Genomic DNA, 24,962 nt, shown 5'->3' with positions numbered 1-24,962 from the left:
ACAGGCAGCTTCATTTGCGAATTCCCAGCCAGTGTGTTTCATCTCACAGCCCTAGTTAGTGATTAAACCAGACCGAGGTATGCGGGAGAACACTGAAATACGTGTCTGAACTGGGCATGCTTAAATAACGATTATCAGAATGAAAAGTGCCAAATCCGTATTTATTTATATTTTTGTGTAGAATATTGAGTTTCCACGCACTTCAGAGGTTTAGGCGAGGTGAAAAGTGTGTGGTTTTTGACAAGTGTGCAGTAGTGGAATCTCGTATGCTTAAGGCTAGACATGTCAGTTCACATATCTGTGCCTCGGGCTCAGGAGAGGGAATTTTTTCACACTCGTAATCGAATGATGACGAGAGTTGTTGGTCTTACATGGCTGAGGTGAGCGTCTAGATGTGAAAACTGGGTGCTCGTTATGTCCTATCAAAAAATGGCGTCAGAAATGTCACCAGCCTCATGTAACAAAAAAACATAAAAAACACAGGTGTTGGAAAAGCCAATGGTTCTGACCTTTGCAAGCTGTCACGATGGTTATTTTGTTTTATTTTACATTGCAATCAAGTGCCTCAAAAAATAAAGAAATCATGCATGCACTAAAACCTTTCCATTAACACAAATGTAACCATCACAAATAATTTTGATAGTACATACGGGTGCTTCCCAGCAGGCACGTCTACTTAGAACAGGTATAGAAACCCTTTTTATCTTGAATGCACGTCACAGGAGATTTATGCTTCTGGCAGGTGGAAAAAAATGGTCTGGTGGCTTTGAATTTCTGTAACCCGAAGACATTATTTAAACTTGTTAGAATTAGTGACAAATTCCAAAAAGTGATAAAGGATGGAAAGCGAAAAGCATTAGCAAAGTGCAATATTGGCCAAACAGTGCATGAAGGGCCATTCTGTCCTATGCTGTATGCGGTGGGGGACGGAAACAGCATTTCCATAAGGTAGGAAAGGATTTGCCTTCTCACCTTCCTGTCTTTGCATTTGAAAAGATTTACTGATACAACAGTCACCCACTGTATGGTCGCTGAATATGACACAGCGGAAACTGTTCTCATTACCCACTGCTGAGCTCCTTTACCGGAGACCTCAAGTCAAGTACTGAAGAGAAGGTAGTTGACTCCGCAGGAAGGTATAGGAAAGGGCACTGGTACTGATTCATTGCCAGTGAACTCTACAACTTATCAGCAGTAGCGGCTTGCTACCGGACCACTTATCTGTGATGGCTGGCCGCCGCCTCTCCTTCGTCCTCTTCTTCCTTACTCTGGTCCTGCAGCAGGATGCAGGAAGCAGCAGGATGCACCCAGCTCCCAGCCTCCCGATACCCAATTACATCGCTGCTTTGCAGCGTTGTGATTGGTTTGAGTGCTGTGGATTGGTGCTCAGCCAGGGAATGTGGGCCTAAGACTGTCCTCCACGCAGGCTGTGATGCAGCCTGCATGGAAAAGATGCGAAGTGCACATTAATGTTTTGGCCGGCCAAACAGTCATGTGCACTTAGGAGTGGGCAAACCACTCCTCCCCTGCTCCTCTGTCAACGCAAATCTGCAGCAGAAGGAAACATAACATGATAATAACACGAGTTATTATCATTTTATGTTTCCTTTACTTCACTACTGCGATGCAGTGAGGTGACGCTCCTCCGCCTTAGCGGAGGATCTTTCACTGTGTATCAGGAGGGATACTCTCATATTTTCTGGATCTTGTAAAAGTAATTATGGCAGAAGCCCTAAGTACACATTCTTGGGAGTTACCTCAAAATATGATTTTGTTAAAAAAATGATACGTCAACATTGCGATTAAGGCCCCAAGATCCTTTCTATGTGTAGTCTATACAATGTATACCCGATTGATCGGTAAAAGATTAGTTAAGAACATTCTTCCTTTGTTTCGTCATACAAACATGGCCTTACAGCAGCCATGGGCACCACTGTTATGCAGATATTGCTACTACTCTGAAAGATTGGATGGAACAAACATCACATCCACTGACTTTTATTGCACTGAATGCTGAAAAGGCATTTGACTGGGTGGAGTGGCCCTTTCTCTGGTCCATGACGTACGGGTTGGATTCCAGCATGGGTTTATGGGTTGGATTAAAGTGTAGTACCGATCACCATGGGCCATTTTAATGATCAGTCGTCGCACATCTTCCCCATTTCATATAGCACTGGTTACCTAACTATGCTGACCCCTTTTTCCATTTCTTTATGACATGAGTCATTTTGTCTACTGGTACAAAATACTACTACAGTTCCAACAATAGTACTTAATTATGGTGCAACTAAAGTGCTTGCATGTGACAGCAACATACTAGTCACTACTTTCTAACCAAACCATTCCAGCAATACAAGCAGCAGCTGAGGAATTTGGATCTGTTTCTGGTTAGAACGTTAACAATGAAAACATTCATATTCCCTAGCGTGGGATCATCAGTGTCAAGCATTACTATCCTCAATTCCTATTTAGTTAGTCAATTAAAGTATATTCAGGTCAGGTTAAGTGTTATGAGAAAATCTTAGCTCTGTTGTGAAGTAGCTCTTTCAGATGTTATTGGCCTCTGAAAAAATGTGAATAACTCCTCTTGTCCCTGTTGTGTCATACCAGTCTAAACTAAAATGGGCCTCCTTCTGAAAATGTTATGATGTTGTATTTGTTAGGAAATTTCCTAATGTACTCCTCAAAGTGTTTCTTTAAACAACTATATGTAGTGCTTAATTTGTAAAAAAAAAAAAAAAAAAAGAAGTGGTGGAGCCTAAATCTCTGCTCAGAGGCCCATAACCTGTGATATTAATCATCAGCGTGCGGAATACTTTGACTGTGTCTCCTTGAATCCATCCCAGTCCTCTATAGTCCACTACAGACACTCCCTGCCCCTACATCTCACTCGTGGGTTCCTGCTTTCTCCCCTTGTGGCAAGTTTACCATCTTTTGCTTCCTCCTTCTTTCAACTTTATGTTTTTTTCCCTCTCTTGCTCTTGTGAAATGTTTGAAACTGAAAAATAAGAGCCGGAGCTTTTAAATTAATGTTGTATTCTCTACTGTAAGTTTTTAACCTGCATACATATTGACAAATATTTTCAATGTCCCAATGTGGAGGTACATCTTTTCAGTTTTACATAAAGATCTCACTTCTAAAATGTAATTATTTTGAATTCATTTACTTTAACCTTAGAAGATTTTTTTACCTGATTGGGTAAGCAAAGGGTCCCAATGGGTCAATATCAATATAAATGAGGAATTATATATTGATTCAATAATTGGCTAAATTTAGGCTACATCACTATCTGACTATTTTTCTCATTTATGTAACCATGGTGAAGATTCTTAAAGGGGGTCCTAAAGCACAAACAGCAGGCAAGTGTTCCCAGTCTCACTCGACGACTGCTGATTGGCTCCATATGTCTGTCATGTGACCCGTATTACAGGTCTTTTGCCAATACATATTTTCCACTCTCTCTGTGGCCATTGGCACAAAAATTGTTCTCAACAGATTATTGACCAGGCTGGAAATTACCTACGATTAACAATAATTAATTTTTTTATGCTGTGTTAATTTGCTTGTTTGCAATTTGCATGCCAATAGAGAGACGCCAGCAATCCAGATTTGCACCGATGGATCTATAAAGTAATTGATATTTCTACTTTGAAACCAGATTTTTGTGACATATCACCCTCAAAAATGTAGTCGTGTATGAGGTCAGTTTAACAAAGATGCTTTTATGAAATATACCACTGTTTGAGACACTTTACTGATTTTGCTGATTACCTTTGATGATAGTCTTGATACTCAACTGTTACTAGATAATACCTGACTATGATCTATTTGGATATTCATATAGTAAGGTACATATATATACATATACATATATGTAAGATATTGTAAATTGTTGAGCTAGTTGAAATGATTGATAACCAATACATTTTCTATAATTTTGAAGTCTAAGTACCTCTCTAAAAATGAGCATAAAATGAATTACATTGACGTTTCAATGACACTTTATTCTTCTTTAAGGTTATGAGTTATAATGCATACTCAAAGTCATTTTTTTTTAGATTTTTCACTTTTATAATATATGATGGGGCACAGCGTAACAATCTCCAAAATGGCTGGATATTAATAGAAAACAGCTAGACCAACATTTGTATCCTATGCAGTGCGGTAAGAGACACCAACAGCATATAACACAGATAGGGCTTGTTTGAGCAGGCGATAGAAGGTTCCATCACAGGGCACAAGTTGGCACATGGAAGACAGAAGCACCTGTAGGAGACCCTGGATTCCACACTGTGATGAATCACCTAGGAGTTGGTTGTTTTCTCAAATGTAAGATAGGAGCTGACAGGAGAGCATCTTTAGTTGTGTTGGCAGTGGGGAAGACATCAATTAACCCATAGTGTAGGCACGAGGCAGTTTAGACTAAAGGTGGATGGGTGGAGATCAGCACTGGCAAACCTTAGCACTGGCACTTAGTACATCTGGGGCCACTCAGGGAGAGGAAAGTGTGTGCCACCTGGGCTACTGGAATCCATGAAGATTCATAGAGAATTTTTGAGAATGGGTAACTCAGAGGAAGACATGTGGTAATCCTAAATCTGTCTGTATATTGCTTTGCTCTCCTGTAAAGCACTCTGATACCCTAACGGGTCAAGTTCACGCTCTATAAAACACATAAATAAATAAATAAATAAATAAATAAATAAAATAGAAAGTAAATAAAGTAATATAAAACAAAGTATAGAGTTGCTGCGCCAGAACACTGAAAAACCTGAATGAAGTGGCTACAGTGCAGCTGGAGTGAGTTTTGCTCGAAGAGGAACAAAAACACTCAAAATAGACATTACAAAGGTACTCTAAAGGGTGAAGAAGATATTCCAAACAGTTGAGTGAGACAACGTGTCCGTTGGTGGCGCTTTGCGCCAATAAAATGCTAAAGGGCTAATACGCAGGATCAGGGCAGCATGAGCCACAAAGGACAATGGCCCAGAGCAAACAAAGAAAAAACGTATGCAGGAAAATATACAAAAATCAAAACCATGAAGGTTTATTAAAAAATTAAAAAGACTACAGAAAGCAAAAAGGGTACTTAGTTAGTCCGTTTTAATCAGCTTTAATAAGGCTCATAAATCCAGAAAAAAAGTCAAGGGGCCTCATTTATTGCATTTTGGCATTGGGGCAGTGCAGCAAGGCACCTTTCTGCACTTCCCTAAGCCAAAGTGAAAGGACAGGAATGCACCGTATTTAAGCAATACGGTGCCTTCCTGACCTTTCTGCTTGCGCTGGTGCCATTTTGGTAGCCTTGCGCAAACGTAGGCACCCTTGCGGGGCCTCCATTGCATGCAGAATTGTTTTTGTGCAGAAAGGGGCACCTTCCTGCACGAAAACAATCCTACAAGGCATTTTCCTCTTCCTCTGTGTGCTGCAGAATGCAGCACACATGGAAAGAAGAAAAACCGAGGATAAATAAACATAATTTTGCTACACCTCACTCGGGAGGGGTACGGATTTGACGCTTCCCCAGGTTTACATCGCTTTGTAAATCAGGGGCATCATCAAATTCCATCAGTGCCGCATGCGAAAGCCCACCACAATGCCCATGGAACGCCTCCTGGGTGCAAAGTAAGGCGATGCAGAGATTTGCTCTGCGTCGCCTTACTCATGATTTATGAGGCCACTTAAAGCCACTCAGGGTGGCTTTGCGTGGCTACATAAATCTTTATGAGAACCCTGCGTCAAGCATGTACCACTTTACGTGGTGAAAAAGTGACCCAGGGTTTTCATAAATAAGCCCCTAGGTATATAATCAAATGATCGAATTTCATAGAGTCTGCCTTCATAGAGGCAGGCAAAAGATCCGGCAATCAAAAATATTTTAAGTTCTGAATTAAATAAGTGCAAAATGTGGGACTGCTTGGTATGAAGCAAAGAAAGGTGTGGCATATATACCAGAATAGCCACTTTTGATAGTTTCAGAAGAGTGAAAAATAACCCTCTTGACATAATGTGAGATGGTATCATATGGCTGAATTAAAAAAGTTATGTGACATAAACCTATCAACAGCATAGAAATTGTGTTACATAAAACAGGCTATTCCAAACAGTGCTTAAACATTTAATACCAAATTATCCCCTTTACCCTGTGTGTTCCTGTGTGTGTGTCCTGGAGTTGTTTCCTGTTCAGGTGTGAGACCAAACGTCTGCACTAGTGCATCCTTAATGTGGGTGTAGAGTCAGCTACTCCTTCCTCTACAGTTAGGAGTGTTTCCCGCCCCATTGTAGGTACTAACTCCCACAATAATGCTCCAATAATGCTCCCTAGTGCTTCTGGTCCAACCTCTGCATTCTTAATGCTCTTTCATATGAGTCAAACCATTTGTCAATGTCTTTACCCACCACAAAGCTAGGTACTACTTGTTTAGACAAGTAAGGAGTGTGTGAGTCCCCCTTGTAGACACCTCACCATTGCGGCCACCATCTCTACTGGACGTTAAATCCAGTTTGGCCTTCTTCTATTCCATATTCCAGTCTCTTCTCTTATAGTGCTCACATCTTCTCCAAGGCTAGAGCATCCAGCTCAGTCTGTACTTGCCTCTCTGACTGCTTGCCCTGATACTCCGTCTGGCAGGCTGCCAGTTGTGAGATGCTCAGGCTGGAAGTGCCTAAACTTCCAGCCCTAGAAACTGCACATGAGAATTTTCTTTAAGACAGAGCATCTTCTTCCTTCCCCCCACCTTGGGTTTCATCATCCTCTTCAATATTCTCCTCTGACATGACCTGTATCTGTTGGACTTCTTCCCAGCTCCTGAGGGCCTTCACATAGTCAATTTTCCTGGAAATCATGTCCAATTTACTTACTTGTCTCTACATAGGGCTTTCAGCTCTGCCACTGTGAGAGTTTCCATAGTAGCCAGATCCACCTCCAAGTTATCTTAGACTTTTAAAAAGTGCAGACATTGGAATAAAAATTATTTTAACAAATCAAAAATCACCCAATGAAAGACCTGATGCCAATTAAAAATGAAATTTTGCTTTCATTTCAATGTGGGGATTTTTAATTTCAAATTTGATAGCTGATTGGTACTGCTTATCACAAGTTCTGAATCCCACCACTGAAAACCAATGTGAGAAAGTGGGTTATTAGTTGGGGTGGATGGTAGTCACCACAGGTAATAATGCCACTATTCTTGTTCGGTTTATTAAAGGTTTCTGTAACTTAAACCTGAGCTCAACCCCGGGTAGCTTTGGCTCAGAGTAGACAGGCTTAATTAAAAAAATGTGTAAAGCATTTATAAGTATCAAAACAGTTAAAAGTTGAAAACACAACATAATGAGAATCTCACTCAAATTTATATAAATATAGAATATTTTAATGAACAAAATGACACAATAATGACACAAATCCAATAAGGGGAACCAGGGATATGACTATTTGAAGTTCTAAAAACAGCATCAAAAAGTTCAAATGCTCCAGGACAAAGGTATGGTTAAAGGCTGACTGCGATGGAGCACGGGTCAAATGCGAAGCCCTGGTTGCTTCTAGTCAAAGAGTTGCCTTCTGACTTAAAATATTTTTAAGATGGTAGAGTCCTCAGTGTGGCAAGGCAGCACACTGGATCTAAAGACTGGGTCATCAAAAACGGGTTGCAGAAGGACAAGGTCTTTGTGAAGCTATTGACGAAGGTGGGGAAAGGTCAGAGAGGGAAAAGTCCAGAGCGCACACACAGGAACCTGTCGATGTCGATCGAATGCTGCTTGGTATTGGAGCCGGTGATGATTTCTTCCTTCGGACTTAGAGACTTTTCTGAAAGGCAGATTCCTTCAGCAGGGCAAGGCTGCAGGATGTACCCAGAGAGGGTTCAACGTCATCGAATGCGTAGCTAAGCCGAAGTAAGGCCCACCGGAGAAGCACCATCGGCAAATAGTCTTGGCAGATTGGTCCAAATCTTCCGCCATTTCTCCGGCAAAAAACGCTTGAACAAGTCCCAGGGTTAAGGGTTAGGCAAAAGGAGTACTCTCCGACACCAGCAAAGGGTTCCAGAACCTCAGAAACAGCATTTGGCTGTCAGGATTCCACAGAACCACCAGCAGGGTCTAGTGCAAGTCCATATGAAACTAGTCAGCGGGACTCTCTTAGGAAAGTGGATGTCTTGCAGCTTTTGTGCCCCTGTAGATCGACAACAGGTCAGCCAACTGACCCTTGGAGTCCACTTCTCAGTCCTGGGTACAAGTAGGAGTGGATCCAGCCCTTATGGTTTTCCTCACAGGTTTCAACTGCAGGTGCAGTCCTTCTTTTGTCTTCCACAGGCCCAGTAGTGTTTTGAAGAGGGTGCCCAGGGGTGCCTCATTTATGCTTGGCACTAACCTATGTGTGGGTCCCTGACCAATAGGGAAAAAGTTCCCAGGGGTAACTCTACCCTCTTTTGCTGTAGTTCCTGTGTGCCCCACTGCAAACAATTACACAATGCCTCTTTCTGCCCAAATACAACATGGCAGAACCTTTCCTCCCTTGTACAGAACTCATCTACCCACCCTAGAGGTGTGAACAGGCAAAGAAGCAAACCCTCCCCTGTGATCACTCAAAACTGGTTCTGGGGCTCAGCTCTTCTACCACTGGGATTGGTGCCTGGCTGGCTAGAACGGCAATAGAGGGATAGACCCTGGTGTGAGCTATATCAGCCTGTGACAGGACAGTCCCCTTTGAAGATAATGACATGGCTAGGCACTGCCCAAAGGGTCATCCCGTCAAAGGAACAGACAACTTCCACACCAAAGCCCTTTATTTCGGCGCTGGGAGACAATTTACACCTAATAAAGGGGCTCTTCAGCTCCTGGGTGACAGCTGGAAGTCCAAGTAAATGGGCATATAGAGGCTTTGGGCAGGCTAAATTTAACTTTTTGAAAGTACCTTTTGGAAAATATTTGTTACAAATCCAATATTACCAATTCATTGGCTTGGTAATAAATATTGTGAAACCTAGAATGAACTTTTTATCTGACTCATGGTGGAGATAACTTGATTAACTGTAAAAATTAACCCAGCTACAGTGCAAATAGCTTTTAGGACAGTGCCACTGTAAAGACATGTTTAACAATAAATCTTTACATGTCCTAGTTTTAAATATCAAGCACCTTGCCTTATAGGCATTTAAGTCCAACTAATGAGTGGCAGTATAACATTTAAAAGGAGCTTTTAGGCCTATCAGAAGGGGTGGTTTTGACAGGACTCATTTGCAAAGTCAAGTTAGTGGTGGCAGGCCTGTGGGCATGTTTTGTATTGTTACTTTAGTGGTGGCACAATATGTGATGTAGTCCACTAGTGAATTAAACTTACAGCCACTGGGTACACTTGGTACCATATACTAGGGAGTTATAGGTAAGTTAAATGTGCCAATTAGGTGTAAGCCACTTCAACATGTTTTAGGGGTCAGAGCTCATACACTGGACACTGAACAGCATTGTCTCAGTGTACAGAGCCCCAAAACCAGCAATACAATCTACAGACAAAGTAGAGGTGACTATACAAGAAGGGGCATTTCCCTACGGACAAAATGTGTGCAAAGGGTGTTAAGAGAGGGTGCTACTAAGGACCTCCAGAGAGAATATTGACTGCACCAGATGGAGTCCGCAGAATCAAAGTTTGACAGCAAATGCTGTATACGTAGGTAGAAACATGAGTTGGGTCATTGAGATTGAATATGCTACTAACCATATTCTCTATATATAATCCATATTCAGGAGCATTTAATGCATGACTGTGAGTGAGTAGTGCCTTCATTGATGTTTATGTTTAGAGCTTTCATTGTTGAGGCGGTTCGGTGTCCGTTGCGGGGTCAGTTATCTTATGATTCTTTTTTTTATCTGTGGTCGCTTCAAAGTGCTTCAACTCGCGTCAGAGAAAATGTGATGATCAGTAGTGTCTTCTTGGATAAAATGTTCATCCATTTTATTCCTGAACGAGTCATATGGATGAGACTGTTATGCGGATTCCTGAGAGAAGTGTGATTGATATGACGGATGTCCATGCTGACCTACCGATCAGATCATAAGAGCACTTGGACTGTAAAATACAGCATGAGTCACGTGGACTTAGCAAACCTGCTACGCACACAGCGCAGGCTCTTTAGCCCTTGATCTACTTTGCCAACTGCTAAAGCACTTAAGTACTCACAGAATTAAGGTGGTAAATATTTCCAAAGTTGTATTCATACTTCAAAGTTTCAATGATGGGGCAGGCCCCAGCAAGAAATCCCTCTTGGCTGTCACTGAGGAGATGGCTTGTGAAGCAAGGGGCCAAACCACTACCTTCATTGAGCATGTCAAAGGTTGCTCAGGGCTGGGAGCAGTGCCACACAGACTCAGTCAAAAGAGTGAAGCTGGGCACAATGACACCAGAACCCTAAGATGGCATAATTGAATCATGACGTATGTCAGTCACCAGGTGTGCATTTTTCATATTACGTGGTTTAGTGTGGCATGTGTATAATACATTTAAAAAATAAATCGTTTATTAAAAGCAGGAAGCTGGGAAATGTAGCTTATCATTTCATCGTCTCTAGGGAGTAGTGGAAAGAATAGAAAACCATTGTACGTTTATGTTACTATGCAGGTTTAAAAATGGAGTCTTTTAGTGTTTGAAAAGCATATTTTGCCTTCAATAATGATAGTGGCTCTTTGCAATGCTCAATTATCAACGGGTTTTTGGGTGAACGCATTATTTTGGGTTATAGAATGCCATTGTCACTGTCCTGCTTAAAGATTAATTGACTGGTAGAATCAAAATCAAACCTGATTTAGTTTTACAGACTTCCTACTATTTCAATTCCATAATTTACAGAAGAACGTTATTAACGTGAAACGTCATTGCCCGAAATTAGGATATTTATAAGGCATTGCTGTTTGTGCAATGAAAACGCTAAATATGGTACATTTTCATAACTGTGAATATTCTCATGCTGTGCACTGTAAACTGCTTAAGATCTAAGCCACTTGTCAGCTGTTACTTTTGCCTAGCTCAGTGGCACTCAGCGTTTAATCCATTTTGAAAGAAAAAGTGACTTACCAGATGTTATTCTTTTTTTATTTATACAAATGTTTGCTATCAGTTTAAATCTACTCAAAAACAGTAACAAACACATTTCATTGCACAACGATGAGGTTAGTCAAAGGGTCATAACACTCTCCTGATACTTTGTCAGACCCATTTATAATGTTATGCAAGTTGGTCTTTTCACAGCCGTTAGTAGAGACGTCCAGGAGTGGTTTGATGAGTGTTGATCTTACTATATTCAATGATTTGCTTACAAAGACACATCTATTCAAGCATTTGCATCACTCCATGGCCTTCTACACAGCACAGTACTATACACTGTCCCCTGAGAGGAACCACAGATCTCCAACAGGGGGCAGGTGGCGCTATTGAACTCTCTTGTTGTTTAGTTTAGATGAGTATTTAACAGTTTACACCTATCTATAAAAGGCACTCCATCATAATAAGAACAGTGTCTGCGGTATATGCCTTTTTTGTAGACCGAGAGAGGGGGTCCAATTCTCGGACTAATTGCTATATTATTGTTTTGTACATTTGTAGGTCTGGCTTGACAGCGCATTTGTCAAAAGAACTTATGACATCAAAAACGTAGTAGGCAAGGGCTTTAGCACCCCTCTGGCAAGCCAAGGTGAGAGAGGATTTGGACTGTGAAAATCCTTGTTAGGTCCTCCTAGGAGACCTAGTAGTTTTCTTTGATAGGTGTAATGCTGGTTAAATTTGTAATTTTGTGACTGGTTGCCTTGTTGGAAAGATTAAACTCTACACTGTAGGCCTGAGTTATAATAACAAGCCAATGATCAAGGGTATAGTCCTGATTGGTTCACTGGTAAAAGTTATATCCGAAGTCATGAGGTTGATTCCTTTATAATACAACATTATCACAAAGGCATGAGGCTTGACTTATTTATTGCGAAAAGCATTTGATAAAGCTGATAGGGCTTTAATGTGGATTATTATCACACTGCTTTAGAGAGGTATTTTGTTACTTGAAATTTCACAGAGTAACAAAGTGAGCAAGGTTTTGATTTCCTTCAGCCCCTGTGACAAACCCTGGGGGTAGAAGATTTTCATTGTGATAATCCTTCTTAGGCCCTTTTGAGAGAGGCTGTATTTTGTTTGGCCAATTGTAATTGTGTACACATATTTTTTATGTTTTAACTATATGCATGATGGTTGCAGCATATGCACACTTTAGTATGTGGATGTATGACATTACAACAAATGCCTTTAACACCTTGCCTTTATCACCCATCCCTTAACATGCAATGCCTTTACCACACATTGCTTTTACCACGCAAGTCTTTATCAAGTATATGCCTTTACCACATATTCCTTTACAACGAAATAGTAAGTATACCACTGCTAAACCCTAAAAATATCCTTACTGCCCAATACCCTCACCCACCCCTAAACCCTAAAATATCCTTACCACCCAATACCCTTACCCACCCTAAGCCCTAGAGTCACCCTTACCCCAAAATAACCTTAGCCACTCCTAAACCCTACAAACGCCCTCACCACCCAATACTCTTAACCACCTCCAAACTCTAAAATCACCATTATCACCAAATACCCCTGCCCACCCTAAACTCTAAAAATACCCTGACCACCAAATACCCCTACCACCCTTAAGCCCTAAAAACGCCTGTTGTACAGCCATGCTTTGTAAAGGCAATGCGTGGGAAAGGTATTGTATGGTAAAGGATGCGTGGTAAAGGAATTGCATGGTAAAGACCGTGTTGTAAAGGGTGTTTCCCAAGTAGGTTCATGAGGGTTATAGTGTCAAGACCATGGTAAAAGCCCTGCAGCCAATCCCCTGCACGGCGGCTGTTGGATTAATGTATGGTAATTAAATATTATGTTAAAAAGCATGGAAATTCAGTGAAAAAACAAAGGTTACAGAGACCTTATATTTAGGTTCACATTTTACACACAAAACCATAGAAATTCAGCAGTTATAGTTATACTTATTTCAGGAAACTATAACTCGTGCCCTAAGGTAACTATAACTCATGCCCCACAAATGCACTGCTAATTCACCCACATATCACATCAGTCATGACATCTTCTATGACATCATTGATAATATCACTGCAACATTTGTAATAAATCATTGATCAGAAAACTTTGCATGGCGAGGGCGAGAGTTATAGTTACCTTAGGGCACGAGTTATAGTTTCTTGAGGTACGTATAACTATAACTGCTTAAATTCTATGGTTTTGTGTGTGTAAAATGTGAACCTAAGTATAACATCACTGTAACCTTTGTTTTTTTTTCAATGAATTTCTAAGTTTTTTAAAAATTATTTTTCCTAACTGTAATGTCTCCTGAGCCCTCGTGCCCACCTCCCCACTCTGTCTCCCTCTGCTGGGAGCATGCAGCCGGCCTTCTCTTGCGCAGCATGAAACACATTAATGACTTAAATTATTTTAGACCTTGGAGGTTCCTGTGGAGACAAGAGCATTGGTTTCAATTCTGCTTTACAGAATGAATTGACCTTTGTCCCAAAAAAACCGAGGACATGTATTTAAAATCAATAAGAAGTCTGGACACCAGGACAGTCCTCTGAAAACCAGGACTGTCAGGGGAAATCCAGGACATCTGGTCACCCCACATGTGTACATATGCATAGAGGGTTTCAATGGTAGTTGACTGATGTGGGAGATTGGAGTGGAAGGACCACTCTGCCTGCCCAGGAGTGTAAATAGAAGTTCTTTGAGGATGAGCGGGCTTTTCTCTGTCTGTGCACTATCATGCTAAGAAGCTGGCACTCATGCTAAACTTGGGTGGACAACCTCTGCAGTCGCAAGAACATGACACTCTATCCCAGGAGTCTGTAGTAGCCACTGCAGCTCAGGCCTTTGTGAGCATGAGTGTGAAGAAGGGAGGAGAGTGGAGTAAGAGTTAGCGTAGGTTGCTTGTTGACAAAGGTGCTTCCACTGAAATGAATCCTTACATACCTGGGCAGTTTAGTTTCTTGGATGGTGGTGGTTCTGTCTATAATTGTGTCACGTGAATTCTGGTATAATAGTGGTGCTGTACATATCCAGGGAATGTCAAAAGAATGCATGTGGTGCTGTACAAACCATGGCATTGTGGATGCGTACAGTTAAATAGTGATCCCCATAGTGGAGAAATTTAGGGTTACAGTGGTGCTGAACATACCTGTGCAATGTGGTCTCTGGCATACCTGTGGTGCTCTACGTCCCCCAACCACAGCGTAGTTTTTAATGCCAGTGGCGTTTAACATATTGACACAATATAGACACTGCAATGGCAATGTGTCGCTTTTATGCTATAGCAATTTAGACAGAGGTATTAAAGCAGTATTTGTAACATAACAGATACCTCTAATGTCTCAGGCCTTTCACCCTAGAGCATAAGTGCCCTACACAAGTTCTAGCAAACAAAATAACAATCAGAGCGCCCTAAGCAGCGGCTTGCCTCAGTGATCTGTCTACTGTCACAGTGAAGAGCAAAGACCCTGCAGGGCCACTGTGATCCCCAATGGCAAGCTGGCATTTTGACAGGTACCCTAGCATACTTGTGCTGCACCCAGAGCAGGCGGGAAGATTTTGCATCATAACATTAGAAGCACTTATATATCTGCTGTGCATGTGGCTGTTTTGTACCTGGCGCATAATTTATTAATAGGAATATCCATGATTTTCTGCCTTGGAGAAATATTGATTCTCAGTAATCAAACGAACACTAAAGTATTGGAATTTTTGATTAATTCCCTTCCCTTTCATGCCAGCTGCTAAATTCAGAGTCTCTCTTAGGAGGGATTTTATATTGCTTCAAAAACTGTTAAAAAAAAAAAAATTCAAACAGCCCCATTGCTCTGCGCAAGTGGGTGTGGCGTTCGCACAGGATAGCGGGGCTAGTTGAGAAGTTTTTTCCTGGGGCTTATTTTAGGTGCTAGTCCTGTCCTGCCTGAACACCTGTTGTTCTTGCTTGTAAGCGTGTAATATGAGCTTCAAGGCAAGATGAGAAGAGTAATGATCCCGAATCCTGCTTGTTATTACGACTATTGCCGTAATCTCACCAGTGGATGGGACTATAAATATGTGTCATTGTAGTAATTTGCAACCTTTTTTATGTTCAAGCCAAATTTGAAAAGGACATAAGAATTTGAAAACCATATCTAGATGCATATTATCGGTCAAAAACCCAACATGTAATCTCTGTTTTAATGAAAGAATCAATTTAAGTTTGGTGTAAAACCTTTTGTACAAAACATTTACTCAAGCGTTTTGCACAAAAGGTTTCACTTATGTAGTCCCCATGGTACACTTCACTGGGAAAGAGAAAGAAGAGGTTTGGAACTGGGTCGTGACAATTATCTATAGGGATAATTGACAGAAGTGATATTGAATCAGATTAAGACAAAAAGTTTAGCATTTAATGAGAACACAGTTGTGCATAGGCACAACCATTTTTAATTTTATTTACAGGAGCTTTATAAAGTGCAAAAATGACCCAAGCACTGTACATAGCAAGAACAAACCAAAATAAGCAAAGTAAACAATTAAATAGTAACTTCAGTTACATAAATGGGTAAAGTCATATTTTAGTATATCGTTGGCAGTCAGCTGGACTTCTTCACGGCCTTCTGGCTGTGGTATGGGCGTAAATGTATCTGAGAATGAAAATTATATGACATAAACTATGAAATCTCACCATAATCTACTGTTGAAAAATGATTCTACCCGCCACATCAGTTCCTTGAGAATTTTGGAGGGGAGGGGTAGTTCTCAAACCATGTATAAAATGAAGCATTTATGTAGCCACGGTGGCCTTCTTGGTGACTAACACTAATTCATGTTCTTCATATCCGCAGCCTCAGTTTTATGACGTAGTGGAGCCGCTGGACTTTGAAGGTGTCCTCATGACACAGATGAACAATCTGGACGTGGACCTCAGGCAAGACCTTGGAGACTTTACTGAGGATGATTTGGACCTTGTCCTCACACCCAAAGAATGCAGGACTTTGCAGCCTTGCCTGCCAGAGGAAGGGTAAACACTCTTTTATATTGTTTTTAATGGCAATACTGTAAGGTATGTCCAGCGTCTCGTTTTCATGTTTATTACTTTATTTGCATGTTTCTCTTGTGAAAAATAGGCCAAAGAGGGCATCAGAGCTCTTAGAAAAAGTAGCAGGGGTTCAAAAACAAAAGCATGGGGCACATCACTTGGTGAAAGGTTTTTGCAGTCCCAGGATGGAGAAGCCTCATTGGTTTTCAAGTCAATACTTAGGCCTCGATTTAGATCTTGGTGAACTGGTTACTCCGTCACAATGGTGACCGTCCACCAAATTCTAAGTCCCATAGGATATAATGGGATTTATATTTCGCCAGACAGAGTATCCGTCACCGCTGTGACGGAATAACCCATCCGTCAAGATTTAAATCAGGACCTAAGTGTCTATCCAAGTATTTGAACAACAGATTGTGTATGTTTTGCTTTTCAGTCTAGAAAAGATAGAGGTAAATATGGGTAAAAAAGTATATCTTGACATAAAAACCAATACCAAAATGGCGTGCACCTGCAGAATAGAATTAGTAAATTGCCTATCTCTCTATTCTTACTTAAATAGTACATCTAGGAGTTAGAGGGAAAGTGCATTTCTGGTCATTGAATGGCCTCCAATCATGATAATGCATCACCATAAATTCATCTGTTCTACTTGAAACAGATTAGAAAATAGGAAGGAGGGAGAAAGACAGGGGCTGCGACTGTTACCATACAGCTGATAAAGTTAGAAAAAAGTGACAAAATCTGGAATGGAAAAAATCAAATGAGTGGATAGTTGTTTGATTTTGTATTGTAGGTCATTCAAAGCCCAAAACATGTTTTAAAGGTTATTTATCTATTCAGACACCAATGACACATAAAAGTACATCATTGCCCAGAAATAAATTCATTGAAGAAGGAAAAGTATTACCAATACCCATAAAACAGTAGCATTCATTTCACTAGGATAGTGGAAACTTAACATACATTCTTTGATGTTCCCAATAAGCAAACAATTTATAATCTGTTTGAATTAGAACGTATTATCATACTTTCATATACCGAAAGCCTAAAACATCTTTAATAGAACTTTCATCTAAATGGACTTTACGAGGCACCAAGCATTTTAAGTCTGCCACCAATTAGCCAACTCTTACTCAGTTCCAGCTTTTGTCATTATTTTGTGAATGTAATTATATAGCACTTACTTGCCCTGACGAGGCATTGAAGCACTTTTGGAAGAGTAGCAGGCTACTCTGGAACCCAAAATAGATTTGTGGTGGATTAGCATAGGGAAATGTAAGTTGTTAGTTCGAGCGGTGGACATGTGAGTCTGTTATTCTGAGTTAATGTTATAAAGGAGGGCTAGAGGAGGGGGAAGTATCTAGAAAGCTAAATTTGGGAACTCATAGTAGTAATATGAGGTCTGGGATTAGTCAAAGGAGGGATAGAGAAGGAAAGAGTCTAGAAAGTGTTAATTTGAGAGATCATAGAAGTAAAAGGCAGTATGGGATGAGTCAAAGGAGGGATAATTGTCTGTCGAAAACCTTGTAGCAATTGGTTAATATTTTGTTACTGCTTCTTAAGAGTAAATGTCCATACCTGTTAAATCCTTGTGTTCTCTTCATTGTACCTCTGTAGCAGACCTGCAGCATTTTGGTGGGTCTAACTTAGACTTTCTATGAACCTTTTGAAATTGTGGGGATAGTGTCCACAAACCAGCACAGTGCTCCATGTGCAGGTGACAGTTTCTCCTACAGAGCTTTATAGTTGTATTGCAGTTTCCATGTCCTGCTCCTTATACCACTAACTCTGCTCGAGAGGTGTGTAAAGTTCTTTTTCCAAACTTTCTCAGCTTCACAGATGACACAAGTTGGTAATGTTTATAAAACTCCCAAAAAGTAGATTTGGCTGAAGAATTTTTTTTTAAAAATTGTGTATTGTAGGAGAGTACTACATCAAGAAAACCATTTTTGCTGGGACAATCAAACACTAAAAGGTTTTTTGCCACAGATAAAGTTGTGCCCAACTAAAAAACTTTGAAGTTTACACACCCACTCCTTTTCCCCAATGCTTTGTCCTACTTTGAGAATTTGAGGTAATAAAATAAGTAGGAGTGCCGCTAACTCACTCTCCATATTCATGTCTTCTTGCATTCCCCATCTATTACTGACTCATAAAGTTGTATGTATAAGGACACATTTTGACAATGGATAAATAGATACTTAGTTGTCTACATTTCAATTTTTACAAATCTATGCACAGTCCATAGTTGAGTCAGAGCTCTTAAAAACTGGAGAAATTGGGAGGCGACTTCAAAATTTCTCAGTGCTTTTGATGCCTACTTGAAGATAATGGGCCTGATATAGAGTTCGCCAGATGTGTGACATCTGTCAAAAAGTTGCTTGTGTCCCATCTACCCTATTTAGAATGTGTAGGTAATCTAAATAGAAAAGACAGGATGCCACTATTTTGTGGTGGATGTCCTGCTTCTGCCAGCTGCAAATAAGGTCCCTAGTCATTTAGATGCTTTCTACAGCTTGACTGTCATCAAAGTGCATGTTTAGCTGTCCAAAATAGCCAGTGTAAGAAAGCAATTATCACTTAATATAAGTTGAGGAAAATGTGAAACAGTCAGTTAGACTGCTGGACTCACAATATATAGTTGCAATATATGTTTTGGTATGCCTCTTTAGATTGCTAGGCTGTGTTTTTAAAGAACTGCACAGGCCATTCTTAAAATACTTACCACAGTGTATCGTTGTTTTGGTAGCAATTGCAAATTTTGCATGGTAATTATTAAAGGTCAACTTAGTTTAGCTTTGGAAATTACTCTTCCTACTTTATTCATTTGATTGGTGGTAATATGCCCTGCATTCGCACATGCTATTAAGTACGGTTTAAGAATGGTATATATGTATGTATGTATGGACATTTCAAAATCACAGGGGGGAAGGAAGAGCAAAATGTTTTAACGATGTCCTAAACCCAAGCTCCTCCCTGGGGATAATTCAATGAATCTCAAGAAAGGGTTAGGTCCTCCTTTGCCAAAGGTGATCACTAAGGGTTGACCCAATTGGCTTATAGTCCTGTCGCAGAAAGACCTGAAAGTCAGATCTTGGTGCCCTCACACACCCGTTAGGGTGTCATGCTTCATTATCGGGTGCTCCTCATCAGGCCGGTGCTGCAATGCCTGACGGGCCTGGGGGCTCTTTGTCGGAGATCCTTTAGATCTGTATGGATGAGTGCAAGTGAGGGGCCTACCTAACCATGTAGCTACAGCGCATTGCAGTGCCGGTCTGATGAGGAGCGCCCAATGATGAAGCATGACACCCTAACAGGTGTGTGAGGGCACCAAGGTCTGACTTTCAGGTCTTTTTGCGACAGGACTATCAGCCAATTGGGTCAACACTTAGTGACCACCTTTGGCAAAGGAAGAACTAACCCTTTCTTGAGATTCACTGTATGTATGGGCAGTCATACAGGTCAAACCTAGCTCCAAGACGATGGCTAGCTCTACATAGGTTATTGAACAAGAGAGAGTAAAGAGGTGGTGAGTGGGACAAGGGAAGGCGTAAGCTGTACTTGGTATTGTGTGGGTAACTTTAGTGTAGGCGAACGTACCAGATGAGATCAATCATAAGAAAGGACCACACATAGATGAGCTTTATCTTGAAAAGGAGAGTTTTCAATGCATTCCTGAAGTGCAAGGTGTGTCATCAGTTCTAGATCTTTGAAGCATAGCCATACATCTTGTCTTTGTCTTTCTGCATTTATCTTTCTTGAGCCTGATGAGATTGTTGCTGAGGCTATCACAATGATCTTGATCTTGCTTTCAAAATACGGTGGGGTGCTCTAGTTTACTACTTTGTAGGTGAAGCATCAAGCTTTGTAGTCGTTGGAGACTGGTCTGTCCTAAGTCCCTTGATCACTCATTTAGCGGTGTGCAGGGCAATGTTGAGGATATAACATTTCATATCATATATGGCAGATAATTGACCTCTTTACTGAAGTATTTTCTGCCATGCACAGTAGATATCAGTAGCCGCGCTCTATTGATACAATTTCCTGGTAACAAAGGTAAACTATTTATGCAACACTTAGCAAGTGGCTCCTCCACCTCCTCTTCTGATGAAACACTGAAGGTGCAAGTCTGTAAGTGGGCGTTTGGAGGTTACCCACCAGTTTTTCATCCCTAGGGTCCTGATGTAGGGTTTGTCAGGTGCTGGATATCCTCCAAAACGTGGCTGATGTCCCATCCACCCTATTTACACTGCATAAAGTGCATATAGACACTCTACACTCTAAATAGGGAGGACAGGTTGTCCACCACTTTTTGGCAGATGCCCTGCCACTGCACAGAGGTCATTCCTAAACCAAGCATGGCTTGCAGCCACAGAATGGAGATACATTCCTTTTCAGTCTGAGCCAAACTCTGCCACATTCATTTTTACCTCATCAGCAAAGGTAAAATACACTTTGGCCAAATGGGAAATCAATAATATGGGATGCACATTTGAAGAATTGGCCTAAGGAGTTTAGCCTGCACGCCACAGTAACTTTGATGGAAGACTACTGCCCCTGCAGCCTGAGGTGAAGAAGGACAAATGCATGTGATGGAGCTGAGAGGGCAAGTCTTCTACAGGTGTTGTCAGGGAGGAAGAAGTAGCTGTTCAACAACGTGAAATGTAGCCATCCGAGTCAAGAGGAACCTATTCATTCTAGGAATTAGAGGCTAAGATTTTGCAACACTTGCACAACATGTGGGAATTATCTGTGTGCATATGCACCTTCTAATGTGTGTGTTTGTATCTTGGACCCCCCATCTGTATCTGCCCTTTGACCTCAAGCTGACGGACATCAGAGATAGCCCAGTCGCTCTAAGCAACATAAAACATTGTGTAAATGTTTTATTACAGCATGCTTCACAGGAAATGACAGCAGATTGGGATTAGTCTCCAAAAGTTGAAGGGCATTTGTAAGCTTCACAACATTTAAGTATAGAGAATTTTCGTTCTGACAGTAGCATGTTTGCTATTACTAGCAATGGCAAATAAGCAGCCATGCCTTATTTATAGGTAAGTCAGTGTTTAAACATCAGTATATGCATTAGTGTCTCTACGACTCAGCTGCAATAACTCATGTTATGATAACATTATTAGACCTTCTTTTAAAAGACAATGTGAATGTTGTTCAGGGCTTGTTGAAAGACCCATTTCATCCGGTAGTCATGGGAGATATTCAGGTTATTTTAGGACGCCAGGTATTCCCTTGGTACTTTGGCTAAATTCAAAGAACAGGCAGTCACATAAATTATATTAAAAAAAATAATAACAATGAGCTGTTTGTTCACGAACTTCCTAGCATACATGCCTGCCTATGGTGTGTCTTGTTAGATTTCTTCACATCTCCTTCCTTATTTGGGTTGTGGTTTACCATGTTCTGGTAAGGAAAAATACTATAAAATGTACTTTAAAGAAATTAATTTCGTCCCCTGGTGTCTAGAGGATAAGGAAGAAGTAGCCCAAAGTCTTGATGTGGGCTATGTCGAATCACTGTCCCTAAACAGAATAACCCTCACGGATTTCTCTAAGGGCGACCATGGCTTACCTTTGTTAGATTGTCCTGATTAAGGTACAATGTAGAACAATATCAAATAATCAGCAATATAGTTAAAGGAATAAAGACCTTAAATGTTTAAACCAAGTTAGATTAAAATACTAAAAATGTAATAATGAAAAATGATACAAAATGCGGAACGTGAAACAAATCTCATTACGTGTTCAAGAGTTATCAAAAATTATTCCGTAAGAAACAATAGGAACATCATTTTGAATGTAAATCACTGTAGAAACCTTCAGAAAGGGGAAAATCCCCTCCTAGGAGTTTAGCAGGTGCCTAACGCCAGGCTGGGCTAACCCATGAGTGAACATAGTTGGATACATATTGGTGATGTCTCATACCATTCTCTGTTTTTACCTGTGGATTTTCAAACCTTTGTGGAAGTTGTTCTGAAGCAGCTGGTCGAATCTGGATGTTGGATCAAGCGAGCCAATGTCAAGGGCAATTATGCACAATTCACAGGCCCAGCAGTGTTTGAAGAAAAACATCCATCCAAGTACAACAAACATGTATGCCATCTGAAGAGGATGCGCCTTCCCAGATCGATGCTACTGGGTATCATAAGTCTCAGAAACCACAAAAGTGAGTTTTTTCCCAAAAATAAACTTGTTCCAGCAAAAATCAAATTTTCCCACAGGATGGAATTGAGTAACAAAAGGCATATTCCATGTTGTTTTTCATCTGTTTTTTTAAAGACTGGTCCAGTGAAGCCACCTTAATTCAGGATAGTTGTTGGGGATGTTCATGCAAATATCAATGGGTATAAAGTATGCTACACAGTACACAGCAAGTTAAATGGTTTCTCCAAGGGGACTGCAGGTGCAGTTATCGACACCTCTAGGTGCAGGAAGGAAGTTCCACAGCTGTTTGCAGGCCTTCAAGGCCAGGACTCCAATATCCCAGGGAGTCTCTCAAGAAGACTCACCACTTCCATACTCTTGGAACGATTTTCATACTTTTGGAACGATTTTCGTATGAAAAGATTCAGGTTGGAGCAGCGCCGGACTGGGAACAAAAACCGGCCCTGGCAAACTGCTCAGTCGCCCCCCCCCCCCCCCCTGGGGTGAGGGGGAGTGCAGCCGAGCAGTTTGCGCGGGCCGGTTTTGGCCAATTTTGTTACAGGGGGCCGATACTGCTGACCCCCGGTAACAAAACCGGCCCCCGAGGGGCCCAAAACCAGCCCCCACCCTAGCAGCCTACCGGGGAGACGCCCGGTGCCCGCTATGGCCAGTCCGGCCCTGGCTTGGAGGTTAAGATAAATTTCCTGGTGGCAGCAGGCAAAGCACAGCAGGGTTCTCTTCGTTATTCTTCTCCCTTGCAGGCATAAATTGAGGAGCAATGGGGCTGACATTGATTTTTTAAAGTAGACAGGCCTGCATTTTACTGGTAGTTTCCCCTAGCTCTTCCATTCTGCCTTTCCCAGGGTTGTAATGCAATTCCAATTTTGTGGGATTTACCCTATGGCTTTTATATTTTGTAAAATACAACGTCAGAAAGGGTAATTCTTTTTTTATTTTTTTAAAAATCTTTTTTGGTTTTGGTTACCATTTTTTCACTGGCCAGGAGCACATTGCTCCCTGGGGGATGTCGAGGTCGTCTTTGATATCTCCCCACCTCTCAGTCTTTCATGTCTGGTGGGGGTAATACCCCTAGTGAGAGTCCAAATTGCAGTGCCATACCTCCCTACAGTCCCTAAAAACACCTCCACGCTGACCATACTTTTTCTCATTTCTTGGGACTGCCCTTCCCACCATGCACCAGTCCATGTCTGTCTGCTGTTTGGTGAGGCACAATTGCACTGCCGCGCCCCTATCTTGTGGCGATGTTGCGTTTTGCCACTATCAATCCTAGTGCCAGCCGTAGAGTCAGATATTTGGATGTCATTTCCTCCCCCAAACGTTTAACACAAAGCATTTGACATTCAGCTTAAGTGGCAGCCCTGTCACTTGTGTTATACATTCCTCTACCTCTCTCCAAAACACCTGTATTTTTTGCCAATCCCAGTTGATGTGGAAGAAGGAGCCACCCTGATTGCATCCAATTATGTTTTGCCCAGAGGTGCTCCTCCCTATCTTGTGCAGGAGTGTTCTTAAGTAGTACGGTTTGTATAGAACACAGAGATGAGAGGGGAGAGGATGTAGCCTTACGGCTAGAGTGGTCGACCTCGAAGCTGGGGGACCGGTTTCGAGTTTGGGCAACGATGCTCAACATCCTGTAATTCTGGGCAAATCACTTAATCTCCCCACGCTTAACAAAAAAAATTAATGAGTTCTTCTGTAACGAAACTGGTGCTCATGTGAAGCGCTCTGATACCCGATGTCTCAGGTCTAGTTAGCAATTTATAAAACTCAAAAAAAAAAAATTCAAAACGATGTACACGGCAAAAGCCTGCTTTTATGGCGATTTCTCACGAGCCCCTTAGGGCTTCTTCTAATTCCTCCTCAACGAATTCGCCCATTTCTTGTTCCCAATCTGCTTTTAATTTCTGAAGTGCGTCAGAGCAATTATTGATTATTTTCCCATAGATCAGGGAGGTCTCTTTTAAGTTGAGAAGGTCCATCAGCAGCCTTTCTTCTAGCGGGGACGCCGCCTCCAGTGTTGTCTCTTTGGTGATGTGTGCGTGTAGGGCATGTCTGATCTGCTGGTATCTATAGCATTATGTGGGTGCCAGTTGGTAGTCTTTGCTGAGGGTTTCAAAGGGAATTACATCCCCATTCGCCCATATGTCACCCAGTTTCAAGAGTCCTAGTATGTCCCATCTCATGAATCCTGTTAGCTTTACCACTGCTTTCATCAAAATGTCACTTTCCCAAAGTAGTGTCTGCTCAGTTAGGGTCCCCTTCTAACCTAGGAATGCCGTGGCTTCTGTACAGATAGATACCCCTGTGGTAGTGTGAAATAGCAATGCTTCGACAGGTCAGGTCCTATAGAGAATGGCGGGGTGCCCCTTGGCCCCCATTCCATATCTGTTCTCCCTGATTCCCAGGCGGGTCTTGGGGTGAAAATCACCCAGTCATTTATTAGTCCAAGTTGTGCCTTCCAGTAGTACTTTCGGATATCTGGTAAAGCTATACCTCCACCGCATATATCCTTGGTGAACTTATGTTGTTCAATGTATGGTGATTCTCCATTCCACAGGCGTAGTCTTACTTTTGCATCAACTTTTTTGAAGAATTCTGTGGGTATGCAGAACGGGGTATTTTGTAATGCATATAAAAATCTGGTCAGGGCCACCATTTTGAATACGGCTGCTCTGCCAAGCAGTAATGGAG

General features: G+C 41.4%; 1 protein-coding gene across 2 annotated transcripts in view; it reads left to right on the top strand.

The window, feature by feature from the left end:
• The window catches only part of DOCK8 (dedicator of cytokinesis 8), a 567,196-nt gene that overhangs the window by 94,455 nt on the left and 447,779 nt on the right, over nt 1-24,962 (top strand). For both annotated transcript variants that reach the window (XM_085632978.1, XM_085632979.1), the window contains one exon: nt 15,896-16,071. In XM_085632978.1, the coding sequence (XP_085489104.1) occupies nt 15,896-16,071 (176 nt within the window). The remainder of the gene's footprint in view (nt 1-15,895; nt 16,072-24,962) is intronic.

Source organism: Triturus cristatus, chromosome 2_1, assembly GCF_964204655.1.
Source record: "Triturus cristatus chromosome 2_1, aTriCri1.1, whole genome shotgun sequence".
NCBI classification, from domain to species: Eukaryota; Metazoa; Chordata; class Amphibia; order Caudata; family Salamandridae; genus Triturus; species Triturus cristatus.
The sequence above is the reverse complement of the archived record's forward strand: the minus strand, read 5'-3'. Positions and strand labels throughout refer to the sequence as shown.